This window comes from Agelaius phoeniceus, chromosome 19, assembly GCF_051311805.1.
Source record: "Agelaius phoeniceus isolate bAgePho1 chromosome 19, bAgePho1.hap1, whole genome shotgun sequence".
In the NCBI taxonomy this organism is placed as follows: Eukaryota; Metazoa; Chordata; class Aves; order Passeriformes; family Icteridae; genus Agelaius; species Agelaius phoeniceus.
Genome location: NC_135283.1, coordinates 1,907,802 through 1,921,450, shown reverse-complemented (window position 1 = coordinate 1,921,450; position 13,649 = coordinate 1,907,802). Strand labels below are relative to the sequence as shown.

At 51.7% G+C, this 13,649-nt stretch overlaps 2 protein-coding genes across 2 annotated transcripts; one reads left to right on the top strand and one right to left on the bottom strand.

Annotated features, from left to right (window-relative positions):
* Positions 1 to 5,638: 5,638 nt before the first annotated feature.
* On the bottom strand, positions 5,639 to 10,480 carry SCO1 (synthesis of cytochrome C oxidase 1). The gene is made up of 6 exons (XM_054645038.2): positions 10,283 to 10,480; positions 10,096 to 10,186; positions 8,987 to 9,184; positions 8,689 to 8,781; positions 8,459 to 8,574; positions 5,639 to 6,606 (listed from the first exon to the last, which is right to left on the bottom strand). The coding sequence occupies exons 1-6, from the start codon at positions 10,442 to 10,444 to the stop codon at positions 6,478 to 6,480; spliced, it is 789 nt and encodes a 262-aa protein (XP_054501013.2). The 5' UTR covers positions 10,445 to 10,480; the 3' UTR covers positions 5,639 to 6,477.
* Positions 10,481 to 10,489: 9 nt separating this feature from the next.
* Positions 10,490 to 13,188, top strand: ADPRM (ADP-ribose/CDP-alcohol diphosphatase, manganese dependent). The gene is made up of 3 exons (XM_054645041.2): positions 10,490 to 11,042; positions 11,517 to 11,633; positions 12,468 to 13,188. The coding sequence occupies exons 1-3, from the start codon at positions 10,490 to 10,492 to the stop codon at positions 12,752 to 12,754; spliced, it is 957 nt and encodes a 318-aa protein (XP_054501016.1). The 3' UTR covers positions 12,755 to 13,188.
* Positions 13,189 to 13,649: the final 461 nt, after the last annotated feature.

Below are 13,649 nucleotides of genomic sequence, written 5' to 3'. Positions count from 1 at the left end.
CTTAGTCCCCCTGGTTCGGCCCCATCCCTATATTTGGAAGGAAGGGATCGACACTCCCGCCTGCTCACCAATTCATGTTCATTTTTTGCCATATACAGTGTGTAAAGAAAGGGCCTGCTCTTCTCTCCCAATTTTAGTAACTCTGGGATTTTGTAGGCTTTTCTTTGGTGGAGGTTTCCTTTACTGGGAACGTGCTCTCCTGCCAGTTACAACCACAGCCAGCACTTCACTCTCACCAGAATGTCAAACAAATGATAGCACAGAAGGGACCTGCCCCACTGCTCCTGCTCACAGAGTGCCTGGGCAGAGCTGCACAGTGGTGAAGGAACCCAAACCAGCTCTGTGTGGGGTGGAGAGCAAGGCCACAGGAAGGAAAAAGAGGATGAGGGCTCATGCAGGATCAGTGATTGCAATTCTTGTGGCTTACACCACTGCATGGCTCAGGGAGGACAGGATGAGAGGCCATGGCTGAAATTCAGTGTGACAAACATGGCAAATTAGAGACTAACCAGAAAGAACAACACCCAAATCTGGTCAGGGATGGATGGTTCATGGATTCAAATCATGAATACACTGCACAAGTTAAGCTTTCAATACAGCTTTGGCTGCCCACAACGTTCACTGCCCTTGCTGCCAAGAGGAGCTGCAGAAGCCCCATTACACCATGCTAAGGAGGTTCTCAGACATGTGCGACTGCAATTCCACAGGAGGATACTGGGAAGGTGGGCTTTAGATGGAGGTCTCCCAGTCCCAAACACGCTGCTTGGCTGGTACAGAGCAGGCAGGCAATGGCTGGCAGGGCAGCACTTGGCAGAACAGAGGGAGCTCCTGGTGCAGGAGAGGAAGGGTCTCCTCCATCCCGAGCTATTCTCACTGTTCAGGTCATCTGTCACTGTTGAGCAAGCCCTGTTTGCTCTCTGCCCTGCATGGACACCACCCAAGGCTGCAGGACCAGCCTTCCCTCAGCAGAACAAAGCCAACAAGCCTTGTGTGAAGCCAGAAGCCCCCTCCACCCTCCCCAGACAGCTCCTGCCAGCTCCCACAGCCCCACTCTGAGCTGGAGCACCCTGGGGCACCTGCAGCTGCTGGCACAGCCCGGGGGATGTCACCCCTTTGGGACAGGGGCTGACCCTGTTTGTGTTGGCCCGAGGGGAGCCCAGCCTGTGGGCTTGCAGCAGAGTCACTGTCCCTGGAGTTTTGAAAAACATGTTTCATGTTGCCCTTAATTTCATTTAAGGTCACTAAAAATGGACACCACGGCCACATATCTCATGAACCATGAATTCCTAGAATCCCCCTAAGCCCGGGGGATGAAGGAAAAGCTTATTTTAGCACACATCCCTTGTGATCAGCCCTTTGAACTCAGCACAGGGGATGTGCTGCAAGCAAAAAGCTGAGGCACACCAGGCCAGTGAGCGGGCTGGGGCTTTGTCCTGACACCAGATTGCCACTGGAATTCAGAAAGGACATTTCCTGCTCCCAGGCATGCTCAAGGCAAGAGGACTGGAGAGACTGAACCTCACCCACACAATCATTGGGGTTGGAAAAGACCTCCAAGATCAAGTCCACTTCTGACCAATGCCCACCTTGTCAGCCAGCCCAGAGCTCTGAGTGCCACCTCCAGCCCTTCCTTGGACACCTCCAGGGATGGGGACTCCCTGGGCAGCTGTGCCAGTGTTTGACCACCCTTTCAGAGAAGAATTCCCTCCTGGTGCCCCTGCCCTGGCCCAGCCTGAGGCCGCTCCCTCTGCTCCTGTCCCTGTTCCCTGGAGCAGAGCCCAACCTGGGGCTGTCCCCTCCTGTCAGGAGCTGTGCAGAGCCACAAGGGCCCCCCTGAGCCTCCTTTGCTCCAGGCTGAGCCCCTGCCCAGCTCCCTCAGCCCCTCCTGGTGCCCCAGACTCTTCCCCAGCTCCATCCCCTTCTCTGGACACGCTCCAGCCCCTCCAGTCTCCGTTGTCATGGGGGACCCAGAGCTGGACAGAGCACTCAGGTGCCTCAGCAGTGCCCAGCACTGGGTGGTCACTCCCCTGGTCCTGCTGGCCACACCATGGCTGCTACAGACCCAGCTCTCATTGGCCTTCTTGGCCACACTGCTGGCTAAATCCCCACACCCAGCTGTGCAAGCAGAGCAGAGAGAACCCTCAGGCAGTGAGAGCCTCTCCTGGTTTCTCCTGCTGGTTCAGGTGTCCAGAGGGAGCAGAGTGCAGGAAAACAAGTGGCACTGAGCAATGACCCATGGCAGCTGCAGGTACCTCTGCTGCTCTGTGCTGCCAGCATCACTGCACACACAGAGCTGGCCTGAGGTGAAGGTCACGAGGGTGCTGTCACCACATTGCCTTGCAAGGCTCTCTCATCCCATCCTGGGGCTGCCAGGGAGCTTTTATTGCTGCCCTTCATTCAGAAAAGGCCACACTCATAGCTCAATATACCCCTGCAAATTAAAGGTGGATTTACTGGTTGGTGTCTATCTATTTTTGCACAAAGAACTTTGGGAGAACAAGAAGGTTTTGTAAGCTGCAGCTGAGTAAGTTCCCTGGCACGCAGAAGGAACCTGCTTTATTAAACTAGTAATACACAGCTTAAAACATGGAATGACTTGGCTCTTGCACAGAGACAGGTGCAATCATTCCTGCCCAGGTCTCCCCAGCACAAATCTTCACAGCAACATGCACAACTGCTAGAAGTCAGGGGCTAGACACTCCACCACCAGTATAACTTCCTTTAAAAAACATCAGTTTCCAATTGAACCAAACCAAACTTTAAAATTCTCCTCTAGGAGGCAATTAGCTTTTTGCCTTTGCTTTTAGGCCACCGAACCTAAGAGCAGACCAGTAAAACAGGGACTTGTCAGTCACATCCAAAGTAAGGCCTGTGGCCATTCCCCCTGCAGCACAGACCAGCACATCTGCTTCACTGAGCACAGACCCACTGCCCCAGGGCTGGGGAGCTCCTGGGCAGCCCCAGCTCACCCTGCTGGAGCCACAGCTCCTGCAGGCTCCAGGTGAATCCCCTGCTTCAGCAGCACGGCTGGAAAGCCTTGGTTGCAATCAGCAACCTCAGTGCATCAGGGCAGGCTGCTCCCAGCTCTGGCTCCTCAGCACTCTGTGCTTGTTCCACCTGACTGAAAACACACACTGATTTGCAGAGAGCTGGTGAAGAGCCCAACTCAATTCTCAGCCTCCAGCTCCATCCTGCACTTCACTGAAGGCCATGTGAGAGCCTTCATGCACCCCAGATCCTGGCTGGGGGCTGATGGAAGCACATCTTAGGAATGCCAGGTCGGTGCTGGGACCAGGCAAGTCTGACCAAGTGAGAAAAGGCTCAGAAAATGTAGATATCTTCAAAGGCACTGCAGAAGGGGAGAAACAGCAACAGCATCTCCGTCCACACATAACCTTGACCCAAGCTGGAGATGAGGAAGACTTGCTTTCTTCCTCAGGCTGTGAACAAGGATGAAGAAGCTCTGGGTGACTGCAGCAGGAGGTTGGACTGCAGACTCCTGAGAGTCCTTCTTATCTGAGCCTTTCCATCATCTGGACTGAAAATGCAACACAGGGCTTTTGCAGTTGTTCAAGGTCACAGTCTCTGCACCTCTTCAGGCCCTGATTCTGCCTGTGCTGGTGCTGAGAACACTCCTAAGCAGCCAAGCTTCACCCGTGTGGCTCAAGTGTCACTCATCAGCTGAGCTCCTCCATGGGCTATGCTGGCAGCACATGAGGAATGTGCTGCCTTCCTTGGGAAGGCAAACGGAGCCAATCCTCATTCCTCAGACATCTTGTCACTGGTCCCCAGGCTGGGATGGCAGCAGCCCCTCAGAGATGCTGTTTTCCACTGCTATTGCCAGGCCAGGGCTGTGTGGGCACACACAGCAAAGCTCTGTGGGTTGGCCCTTGCCAGGACTGTGCTCTGCCCTCCCCTGTCCCTGGGGTCCCCAGGGGTCCCTGCTGGCCTTGGGGAACACAGGTTCACCACGCACAGCCCCAGGCTCTGACAAATCTGCTTTCCCAAATGAAACCTGGTGCAGCTTCCAGAGACCCACCTGGCCCTGCTCAGCCCCAGGAGAGGAGCCCTGTCACAAACCTTCCCTGCCAGAGCTGAGCTCCCTCCCTGGGCTGGGCACTGCACTTGGGCACACAGGGAATTTGGGTATGAGTACAGTTTGCTTCATTTCTAATGCTGGACTGGAAAAATACTGAAAATCCACTGACAGAGCATCTCCCAGCACCCCCAGCACTCTCCCTTCCACTCCCTGACCAGCTCTGCCTCCTCCCAGGGGAGCACTTAGCACAACCCTTGGGCCTCCTAAACACACAGAAAACACATCTGTGCTCCCTGCTGCCACTGAACAGGGCAAGGAAATCCTAACAGTTCCCTAAACAACATTTTTTGGTTTTTAATAAACCAAATAAAGAAAAAAAAACAAATGTCAAAGAACAGCAAAACCCCACAACCAACCACAAGAACAAAAATAAAACTCCTCACTTCCAAAGAAAGTTTCCCTCCTGGAAAAGCCAAGGGAAAAGTGATGGGCAAGGTCAAACTGGGAGGCTGACAAAAGCAGGACATCAGTTGCTCCCATGGCCATGAGGGAAGGGACATGTCACTCCATCTGAAACCTTCCTGGGCCTTTGCCACACTCCCCCCAGTCTGCCATAATCTTCCTGGGTCAGCTGGTTCTGCCTTTCAGGACACAGAAAAACAAGGTAAAGGACACAACAGTGCTGCCAAAACATTTGGGAGAAGCCAGGAATCCTGTATTTGTCCCTGTGGTACGAGTCAGCTGCAAATGAGCTTTAGAGAAATCAGAGTAACAGGTGACTCTTCCCAGGTCATGTGCTGATTTTGCAAAGCCTCAGGACAGAGGTTTGCCTTGTCCAAATTCTGCTTTAACTTGGCTCAGCTGTAACACCAATTCTTTCTTCTGAGCAGGTGCTTCTAACTGATTTGTTTTATTTTTACTTACCATTGCTTCATACAATCATGGTTTTCCAGACTGTCCTCTGTGCAGAAAAGGTATTTGGCCCTAGCACACTGCTGCAATATTTAAAATACAGGCCTGATGTGACAGCAGAGACCTTGAGAAGGGCAGACAAAGGCTGTTGTGCAGGGCACAGCCACAGGTTGGTAAGAGATGGGGCAGAGATGGGCCCTGAGGACTCCACAAGCACAAACAAATCACAAGGGATCAAATAAATACAGGCCTGAAGGTAAAGCCCATGGAAAAGAGCAAGTATGCAATAGATGCAAAAATTCAGGAGATGTCACTGCTCTGAAACAGGTGAAGTTTACTTGTTCTCACAATTTTGCAAAGGCAGAAATTTTCCACAGGCTTTGCACCTTCCCTTGGATGGGAATGCTCTCTTCCAACCCCCACACCCAGGAGAACCCCAGTGCTACCTGCAGGAACACCTGTGTCAGTCCAAGACCCTCTGGAACTCACACCAAGAACTGCTCTGCCTCGTCTCCTGTGGGCCCTTCTCTGAGGTTCAGCTTAAAAAAGCACATTCAGCTCCTGATGTGCATGACTAGAAATAAATACTGCTTTCAAAAAAGGAAAGCAGAGCAAGAATATGAAGTTTGACCGGTATACAAAGTTCTGATGACATTCTAGTCAAACCTAAGGAAACAAAAAGATAAATTTCTTATACAAATCAATCTTTATTTTCAAATGCTGCACTGCATAAAATGTATCTGACTGCCAGCCCTGTGCATGGACACAGCCCCCCTTCACCCTCCCCACTTCCCCTAGCACAAGCAGAGCAACTACACCATCATCTGCACCAGAAGAAAAAAACTATTTGCATCCCAATTCTCTTTTCCTTATAAGTGAACAGTGTTCACCTAGAAAAACCACCAGAAAAATACATTTCATTTCTGCCCTCAGATGAAATGATCAGGCTTGTTCCAGGGCTGGTCCCATGCGTGGAAGCAGCTGGTGCTTTCAGTGCTCTTCACCTTCTTAACCTGGATAAAGAAGCACTCTTAAGGCTCCCCTGCTTCTAACAGTGCAGCTGCCTCTCCTAGAAGGCAAAACAGTGCAGAGAAACCAGAGGGCAGAGCTCCTCTGAGAACGCCATGGCCCCATCCAGTAATGGCTTTGCATCAAGTCATCCTCCTGCAGTCACTGTTGTCCTTGCCAGACCAGCAGGGTTTTTTTACCAGCAATATTTTCCCAGCAACACACACGTTCCTCCCAAGTGAAAAGTGCTTTCCATCCTTTGCTCCCAGCATTGTTTCAGAGAAGTCCCAAATTTTATTCTGTACCCAAGATCTTGTTGGAAATGATATCCATGGGGAAGGCTCTGTAGAGATTTTTGGTAATGGGAATTTGCAGAAACTTGATTGTCTTTCTTATTTGGAAGAAAGGAGAGCTGCTTGATGGGATGTTACACTTGTGTGCTTCTGCTTTAACTCCAGTGTCCAATCACAGCCAAACCCACAGGTGACATTCACAGCAATCTTTGAGAACCACCTGTTTTAGGATCTGTATTTTCTCATGTGTGCAGCAATAGAAGAGGAAATCTCAGCACTCTTCTTATTCTGGCCATAGTAATCCACAAAATCACCATCAGGGCCGAGGAGGTACATGATTATTGTGTGATCCACCTGCAGGAGAGCACAGCGTGGTCAGAGAGCACAACAGCACAGGGCACCAGCTCAGAGGGGAAATCAGGGACGGGGATCGGGGCAGGCAGTGGGAACACAGAGAAATGCGGGATCGGGAGCGTGGCAGGCAGTGGGATACAGGGAAATGCAGGATTGGATTGGGACCAGCAGTGGGATACAGGGAAATGCAGGATTGGATTGGGACCGGCAGTGGGATACAGGGAAATGCAGGATTGGATTGGGACTGGCAGTGGGGTACTGGGAAATGCGGGATCAGGAGCAGGGCTAGAGGGAAATGCAGGATTGGGATTTGGGATCGGGACCAGCTGTGGGATACAGGGAAATGCAGGATTGGATTGGGACAGGCAGTGGGATACAGGGAAATGCGGGATCAGGAGCAGGGCTAGAGGGAAATGCAGGATTGGGATTTGGGATCGGGACCAGCTATGGGATACAGGGAAATGCAGGATTGGATTGGGACTGGCAGTGGGATACAGGGAAATGCGGGATCAGGAGCAGGGCTACAGGGAAATGCAGGATTGGGATTTGGGATCGGAACCAGCTGTGGGATACACAGAAATGTGAGTTTGGGATGGGGACTGGCAGTGGGATACAGGGAAGTGCAGGACTGGGATTTGGGATAAGAACCAGCAGTGGGATGCAGGGAAATGCGGGATCAGGAACGGCAGTGGGATACAGGGATTGGGATTTGGGATCGGGACCAGCAGTGGGATACAAGGAAATGCGGGATTGAGATTGGGATCCAGACCAACTCCCACTGGCAGTGGGAGACAGGGAAATGAGGGATTGGGATTTGGGATCGGGACCAGCAGTGGGATACAGGGAAATGCGGGATTGGGATTTGGGATTGAAACCGGCAGTGGGAGACAGGGAAATGAGGGATTGGGATTTGGGATCGGGACCGGCAGTGGGAGACAGGGAAATGAGGGATTGGGATTTGGGATCCAGACCGGCAGTGAGAGGCAGGGAAATGCGGGATTGGGATTTGGGATCCAGACCGGCAGTGGGAGACAGGGAAATGAGGGATTGGGATTTGGGATCGGGACCGGCAGTGGGAGACAGGGAAATGAGGGATTGGGATTTGGGATCCAGACCGGCAGTGGGATACAGGGAAATGCGGGATTGGGATTTGGGATCGGGACCGGCAGTGGGAGACAGGGAAATGCGGGATTGGGATTTGGGATCGGGACCGGCAGTGGGATACAGGGAAATGAGGGATTGGGATTTGGGATTGAAACCGGCAGTGGGATACAGGGAAATGAGGGATTGGGATCCGGACCCGCAGTGGGAAATGCGGGCCAGCGGCGCCCCCTGCCGGTGCACTGAAGCAGCCTCACCCAGGCACATCCCGGATATTCCAATTGCATTTATATCAAAATCAACTCCATTGCAAATTTATTTAAATAACGCTGCAAGTGCTGTCTGCACCTAACCGTGACAACATCTTTCTCAGCAAAGACACAGAGTTCTGGCTCTGGAAGCCATGATTGCTCAGGACTGAAATACAGCCATGCTCTGAATTCAGCTGCATTAGAAATGAGAAATCACAGCAGCTTTGGAACACATAGGAAAAGAGCCAGTCAAATATGTTACAGATCAGAAAGAAATTCAACCATTGCCAGGCTTGCTAGTTCCTGTGCTACTGTCTGCATTTTTGGGCTTGTTTAGAACACACTTTGGCAAGATGCTGAGCTTGTAGGAGGGCATTGTTGTTCTGAAAGGCCCCCATGCCACTGCACATGGGACTTCAGTAAAGATCCAAGAGCCGGTTTTAAAATGTACATGCTGCTCTTATCCAGTCTTTGAGTAAGCAAAGGCTGCTTTTACTCACTATGTAATCGTTGTCCTCATCCTTGGGCCCTTCGCTGTAGTACACACGGTATGCTTTAGCCACTTGGTCAATCTGTGCCTTGCTACCAGTCAATCCCACCAGCTTCGGAGAAAATTCTAGATAGAAAGAAGACATTTACACATTTTGGTGAAAAGAATCCCTTCAAGAGGCTCCTTGTTTAGTGTTCTGCACTACAAGCTATGAGGCACAGAGGAAGAAAGCAGGAATACCTTTAACATATCTGGCAATGGCTTCTTCGTTGTCCCTCTCAGGATCGATGGTGATGAAGAGTGGGGTCAGATTGGGCAAGGATGGAATTCGATCTGTGATATTAACAGTTATTATTTATTTTAGAAAACCATCTCTCATCTTCCTTCAAAAGAGCTCATAGCCATGTAACATCAATCCAAGCCCACCCCAAGTGACTAGACCACTTTGTGCAGTTTTATTTGTGTAATTTGTGAAGGAAGCAAGTGCCATGAGATACAATTCTCTGCGTCTGTGCTTCCAGACCCAGAATTCCCTTACCAATTTCATCTACCACTGCAATCATTTTCTCCAGCTCATCGGGACAGATGTCAGGGCAGTGAGTGAAGCCAAAGTAGATCAGCACCCACTGGCCAATGTAGTCCTTGCTGGTCCTGGGCTGTCCCTCATGGCTGACGAGGGAGAAGGGCCCTCCCAGCAGTGGCTTCCCAATGCCTCGGTTTCTTTCCTTCTCCAGTTCTGCAAAACACAAGTGGGAATCAAACACACCCAGGCCACAAGGCACAATGCTTCCCAAGCAAGCTGAGTCAGACACTGCTCAGGGTCATGTCAAGATCCACCAACGCCTGTCATGCAGACACCCAATGTGCACCTGCCTTCCAGAAAGCGTTCCTTTTGGACAAAATCAAATCTATCACTAAATTCCTTTGAAACATTATCTTTCATTGTTACCCAACTGCATTTTTGTTTAAAAAGGGAAAAAATAAAGACAAGATCCCTGGCCTGCTGTGAAACAGCGAAACCAGCATCCATTGAAAACTGAACAATACCCTAAAAGCTGCAATATCCCTGTTTTCAACTGTAAATGCATAAAAAGGAAATGTGTGGGCAGTTGCTGCAGGAGAGGGCAAAGCTCATGGGCGAGCCCACAACACCCAGCTCCGTGCCTGTGCTGCACAGGCTGGCACAGCGTGCGGCCAAACACAACTATTCAAAAATAGGAACTTCAAAACGCTGAACTTTTAATTACTTTTAATTCTTGAAAATTTTCTATGGCACTTCCGTAAACACAGGCAGGCCAAGCACAACTATTCCAGTCTAGGAGCTTTAAAACGCTGAACCTTGAATCGCTTTTAATTTTTGAAAATTTTCTGCGGCACTTCCGTAAACCCAGGCAGGAAGTGGCCGTGTGGAAAGCGGTACAGTGACGATGCCCAGGCAGGTAAAGTACATCTGAATGCCAAACCAGCATCACCTAAACACGACAAACGCTTCGTCTGAATACGAAACGCGACACGCCCGGTGTAAGAATCCGTGCCTGGACGGGCTGTTCGGGTCCAATCCGCCCTAGCTACCCACACGATTTTAATGGACAAAAGGCAAACAGCGCAATCCAACAGCCCGGCGCTCCTCCCGCACCCCGCACTCACTCTCCTCCTTGTGCCGCTTCATCAGCTTCATGCCGGCCAGCAGCCCCCCGCCCAGCACCACGGTGGCCGCCAGCGACCTCCACGACACGAGCTGCGGGGGACAAGAGTTTGGTGACTACCCGGGGCACGGAGCGGCCCGGCCCGCGCTCCCTCCGTCCTTCCTTCCTTCCCTCCCTCCCTCACTCACCCGCTTCTGCGCGCCCGCCCGCGGCCCGCGGCCCGGCGGCTGCTGTGAGAGCGGGCGGCTGCGGGGTGCGGGCAGCACCGCCCAGCCCCGCACGGCCGGGCCCGGCAGCGGCCACAGCCCCGCGCCCGCCCGCAGCCGCCACAGCCCCGCCGCCCCCGCCATGTTCCCGGCGGCCGCGCCGCCCCTTCCGGCCCGCCCGAGGCCGCCATGCAGGCTGCGCCGCGCCTCGCCTTCGGGGTCATCGCTGACATCCAGTTCGCCGACGCGGAGGACGGGCACGACTTCGGCGGCTGCCGGCGGCGCTACTACCGGCACAGCCTGCGCTTGCTGCGGGAGGCGGTGCGGGAGTGGGCCGGCGAGAACCCGCCGATAAACTTCGTGCTGCAGCTGGGCGATAGCATCGACGGGCAGAACGCCCGGCGCGGCGAGGCCGAGAGCGCCTTGCAGCAGGTGCTGGACGTGCTGGGGCAGCTCTCGGTGCCCGTGCACCACGCGTGGGGCAACCACGAGCTCTACAACTTCAGCCGGGCGCGGCTGGTGCACACAGGGCTGTACAGCCGGCCCGCGGGGGGCTCGGACGGGCCCCCGGACAGGGAGTGCCACGCGTATCACTGCAGCCCGGCCCCGCGGCTCCGCCTCGTCGTGCTCGACAGCTACGACGCCAGCACCCTGGGCACGGACCCCGGCAGCCCCCGCTACCAGGAGTCCCTGCGGGTGCTGCGGGAGAAGAACCACAACGATGATCTCAACAGCCCCGAAGGTACCTCCGGCTTGGCAGGGGCGCGGGCGGCCGAAGCTTCGCTGTCCGAGGCTGCCGGTGCTGACAGAGGGATGCCAGGGGCTCCCAAGCATGTGCCCCGTTGCTGCCCATTCCCTGCAGTCAGTGCGGGCACAGGAGATGCTCCCCCGTAGCCCACAGCTGGGGCTGTGCCCTGCTCTGTGCCCCGCAGTACCGGGGAGGCGGCCGGTGCAGAGCAACGAGTTGTGCCCACCCTGCCCCATGCCGGGGGGAAACCCAACAGCGGAAATGCTGTTTGGGTAGTGTGACCCAAACTACCGAAAACACTAACAAATAATCTTCTTTGTGCAAGGGGAATGCAGTTCTGACCCAGGAAGTGCAAAAATTCCTAAAGGTTCTGAGAGTAAACCAACCATCAGCAGCTTTGCATAAGGCAAATAGAGGAACCATGGGGGGTGTGTATGCATTTGTGCCTAACCTTCTTCTTCATTGCAGGGCTCAAGGAACCTCATTTTGTAGCATTTAATGGAGGATTTAGCCAAGCCCAGCTGGACTGGTTCGATGAAGTCCTCAAGTTCTCTGATGAAAACCAAGAAAAAGTTATAGTTATGGGTATGTAGATATGGAGGGGGATAAATAGACAGTCAGAATTGTTAGTGTTGGAAGGGTGCTTAAAGCTAATCTGGTTCCAACCCCTGTATTTGATGGGGGGTGTACAGAGGAAGCTCTCAGCAGCTCCTCTCACTCATTTCTGTGGGTGGCTTCTTCCTTCCTTGCCAAATATCAATTAATGCCTAACCAGCACAACTCCCATGGAAATACAAGGGGAAAAAAGTTATCTAGCCTGTGTATGTTAGCTGCAGAAAACATGCAGTTGGTCTGGTGAGGTACAGATGGAACCCCTGAAAGAGCAGAACAGCAACCACACCTCGCTCTGGGGGTGAGCTTTCTGTACTCAGTTACTGTATTTGCAGGGTGCCCTGTGGCAGGAGGAAGGAAGGAATCTGACTCCATGTTCTCAGAAGGCTAATTGATTATTTTATATAAAAGAATACTAAACTAAACTATACTAAAGAATACAGCAAGGACACTTACAGAAGGCTAAAAAGATAATAATGAAAACTCAGGACTCCTTCCAGAGTTTTGACACAGCTTGGCCCTGATTGGCCAATAAGTCAAAACAATTCAGATGAAACTAATGAAACAACCACTTTGGTAAAGAATATCCAAAAACATTCCAAAGGAGCAAAACACAGGAGAAGCAAATGAGATGATTATTGTTTTCCTTTTTCTCTGAGGCTTCTCAGCTTCCCAGGAGAAAATCCTGGGCGAAGGAATTTTTCAGAAAATAAGAATGCCACACTCACTGGGATGGCAGAACTTCCCAGCAATGAAGCAGATTTATCACAGTTTAACTCTCTTTATTTCTTTTCCTCTGGACTGCAGCTCACGTGCCCATCCATCCCTGTGCTTCCAATGGGGTTTGCCTGGCCTGGAACTACGAGGCTGCCCTGTCAGTGATACACAGACACAGGTGTGTGGTCTGTGTGCTCGCAGGGCACCTGCACGACGGCGCCTACTGCCAGGACCTGCACGGAGTCCATCACCTCACCCTGGAGGGGCTCATCGAGACCCCCCCCGACAGCAACGCCTTTGGAACTGTCCATGTCTATGAAGATAAAATGGTGTTGAAGGGAAGGGGCAGGATTCCTGACAGAGTTATGCATTTCTGAAATACCGGGCAAATAGAGATTGTTCTTCTGCAGGAAGGACTCGGATGAAAATGGAGGAGATTCAGCTGTTTGCTTTTAGAAAGCTGTGCATGGCTGATCCTTATTGCTTTAGCTCAGGCGTTTTTCTCTTGGATACAGAATTTTAGAAATTATGGTTCTGTAAGAGAGCACCTGACTTCTATTTGGAGAATTGAGAAGGCCAGTAATTGAAATTAATACACTGGAAGGCAGAGTGTTGATTTCCAACACCCAGTCCAGACTGGATTTACTGCTACTATTTACTGTATTGCTATGGTTTACTGGATGCAAACCATATAAAAAATATTGCTCAAAAAAAGCCCTAATGCTGTTCTCTCAGAGTGGATTGGTACTGTGAAAAGATGCAAACCATATAACGAATATTGCCCAAATAAAGCCCTCATGCTGTTCTCTCAGACTGGATTGCTACTGTGAAAAGATGCAAACCATATAATGAATATTGCTCAAAAAAAGCCCTAATGCTGTTCTCTCAGACTGGATTGCTACTGTGAAAAGATGCAAACCATATAACGAATATTGCCCAAAAAAAGCCCTAATGCTGTTCTCTCACTGAGCATTAAAGCATGCAGAGTTGTACCTGTTCAGCCACATCTCTATTTATTTATTTTCTGTGAACATTACAGGAAGATCTGATGTCTGGCAGAATATATCCAGCCTGTAGCCTAATTCAGTCTTCCAACTCTGCTTTAAGAGGCTGAAGTAATCCTGAGAGAAAGCTGAGCCTAAGGAGACCATCTGTGCTGCAGATGCTCAGGCTGTGCTGTGTGTGCACAGCTGGGATCAGCTGCAGCAGTGCTGACAGTGAGCTCTGACACCCATCTCAATAAAGGTGTTGTGTGTTACACCTGGAGCTGTC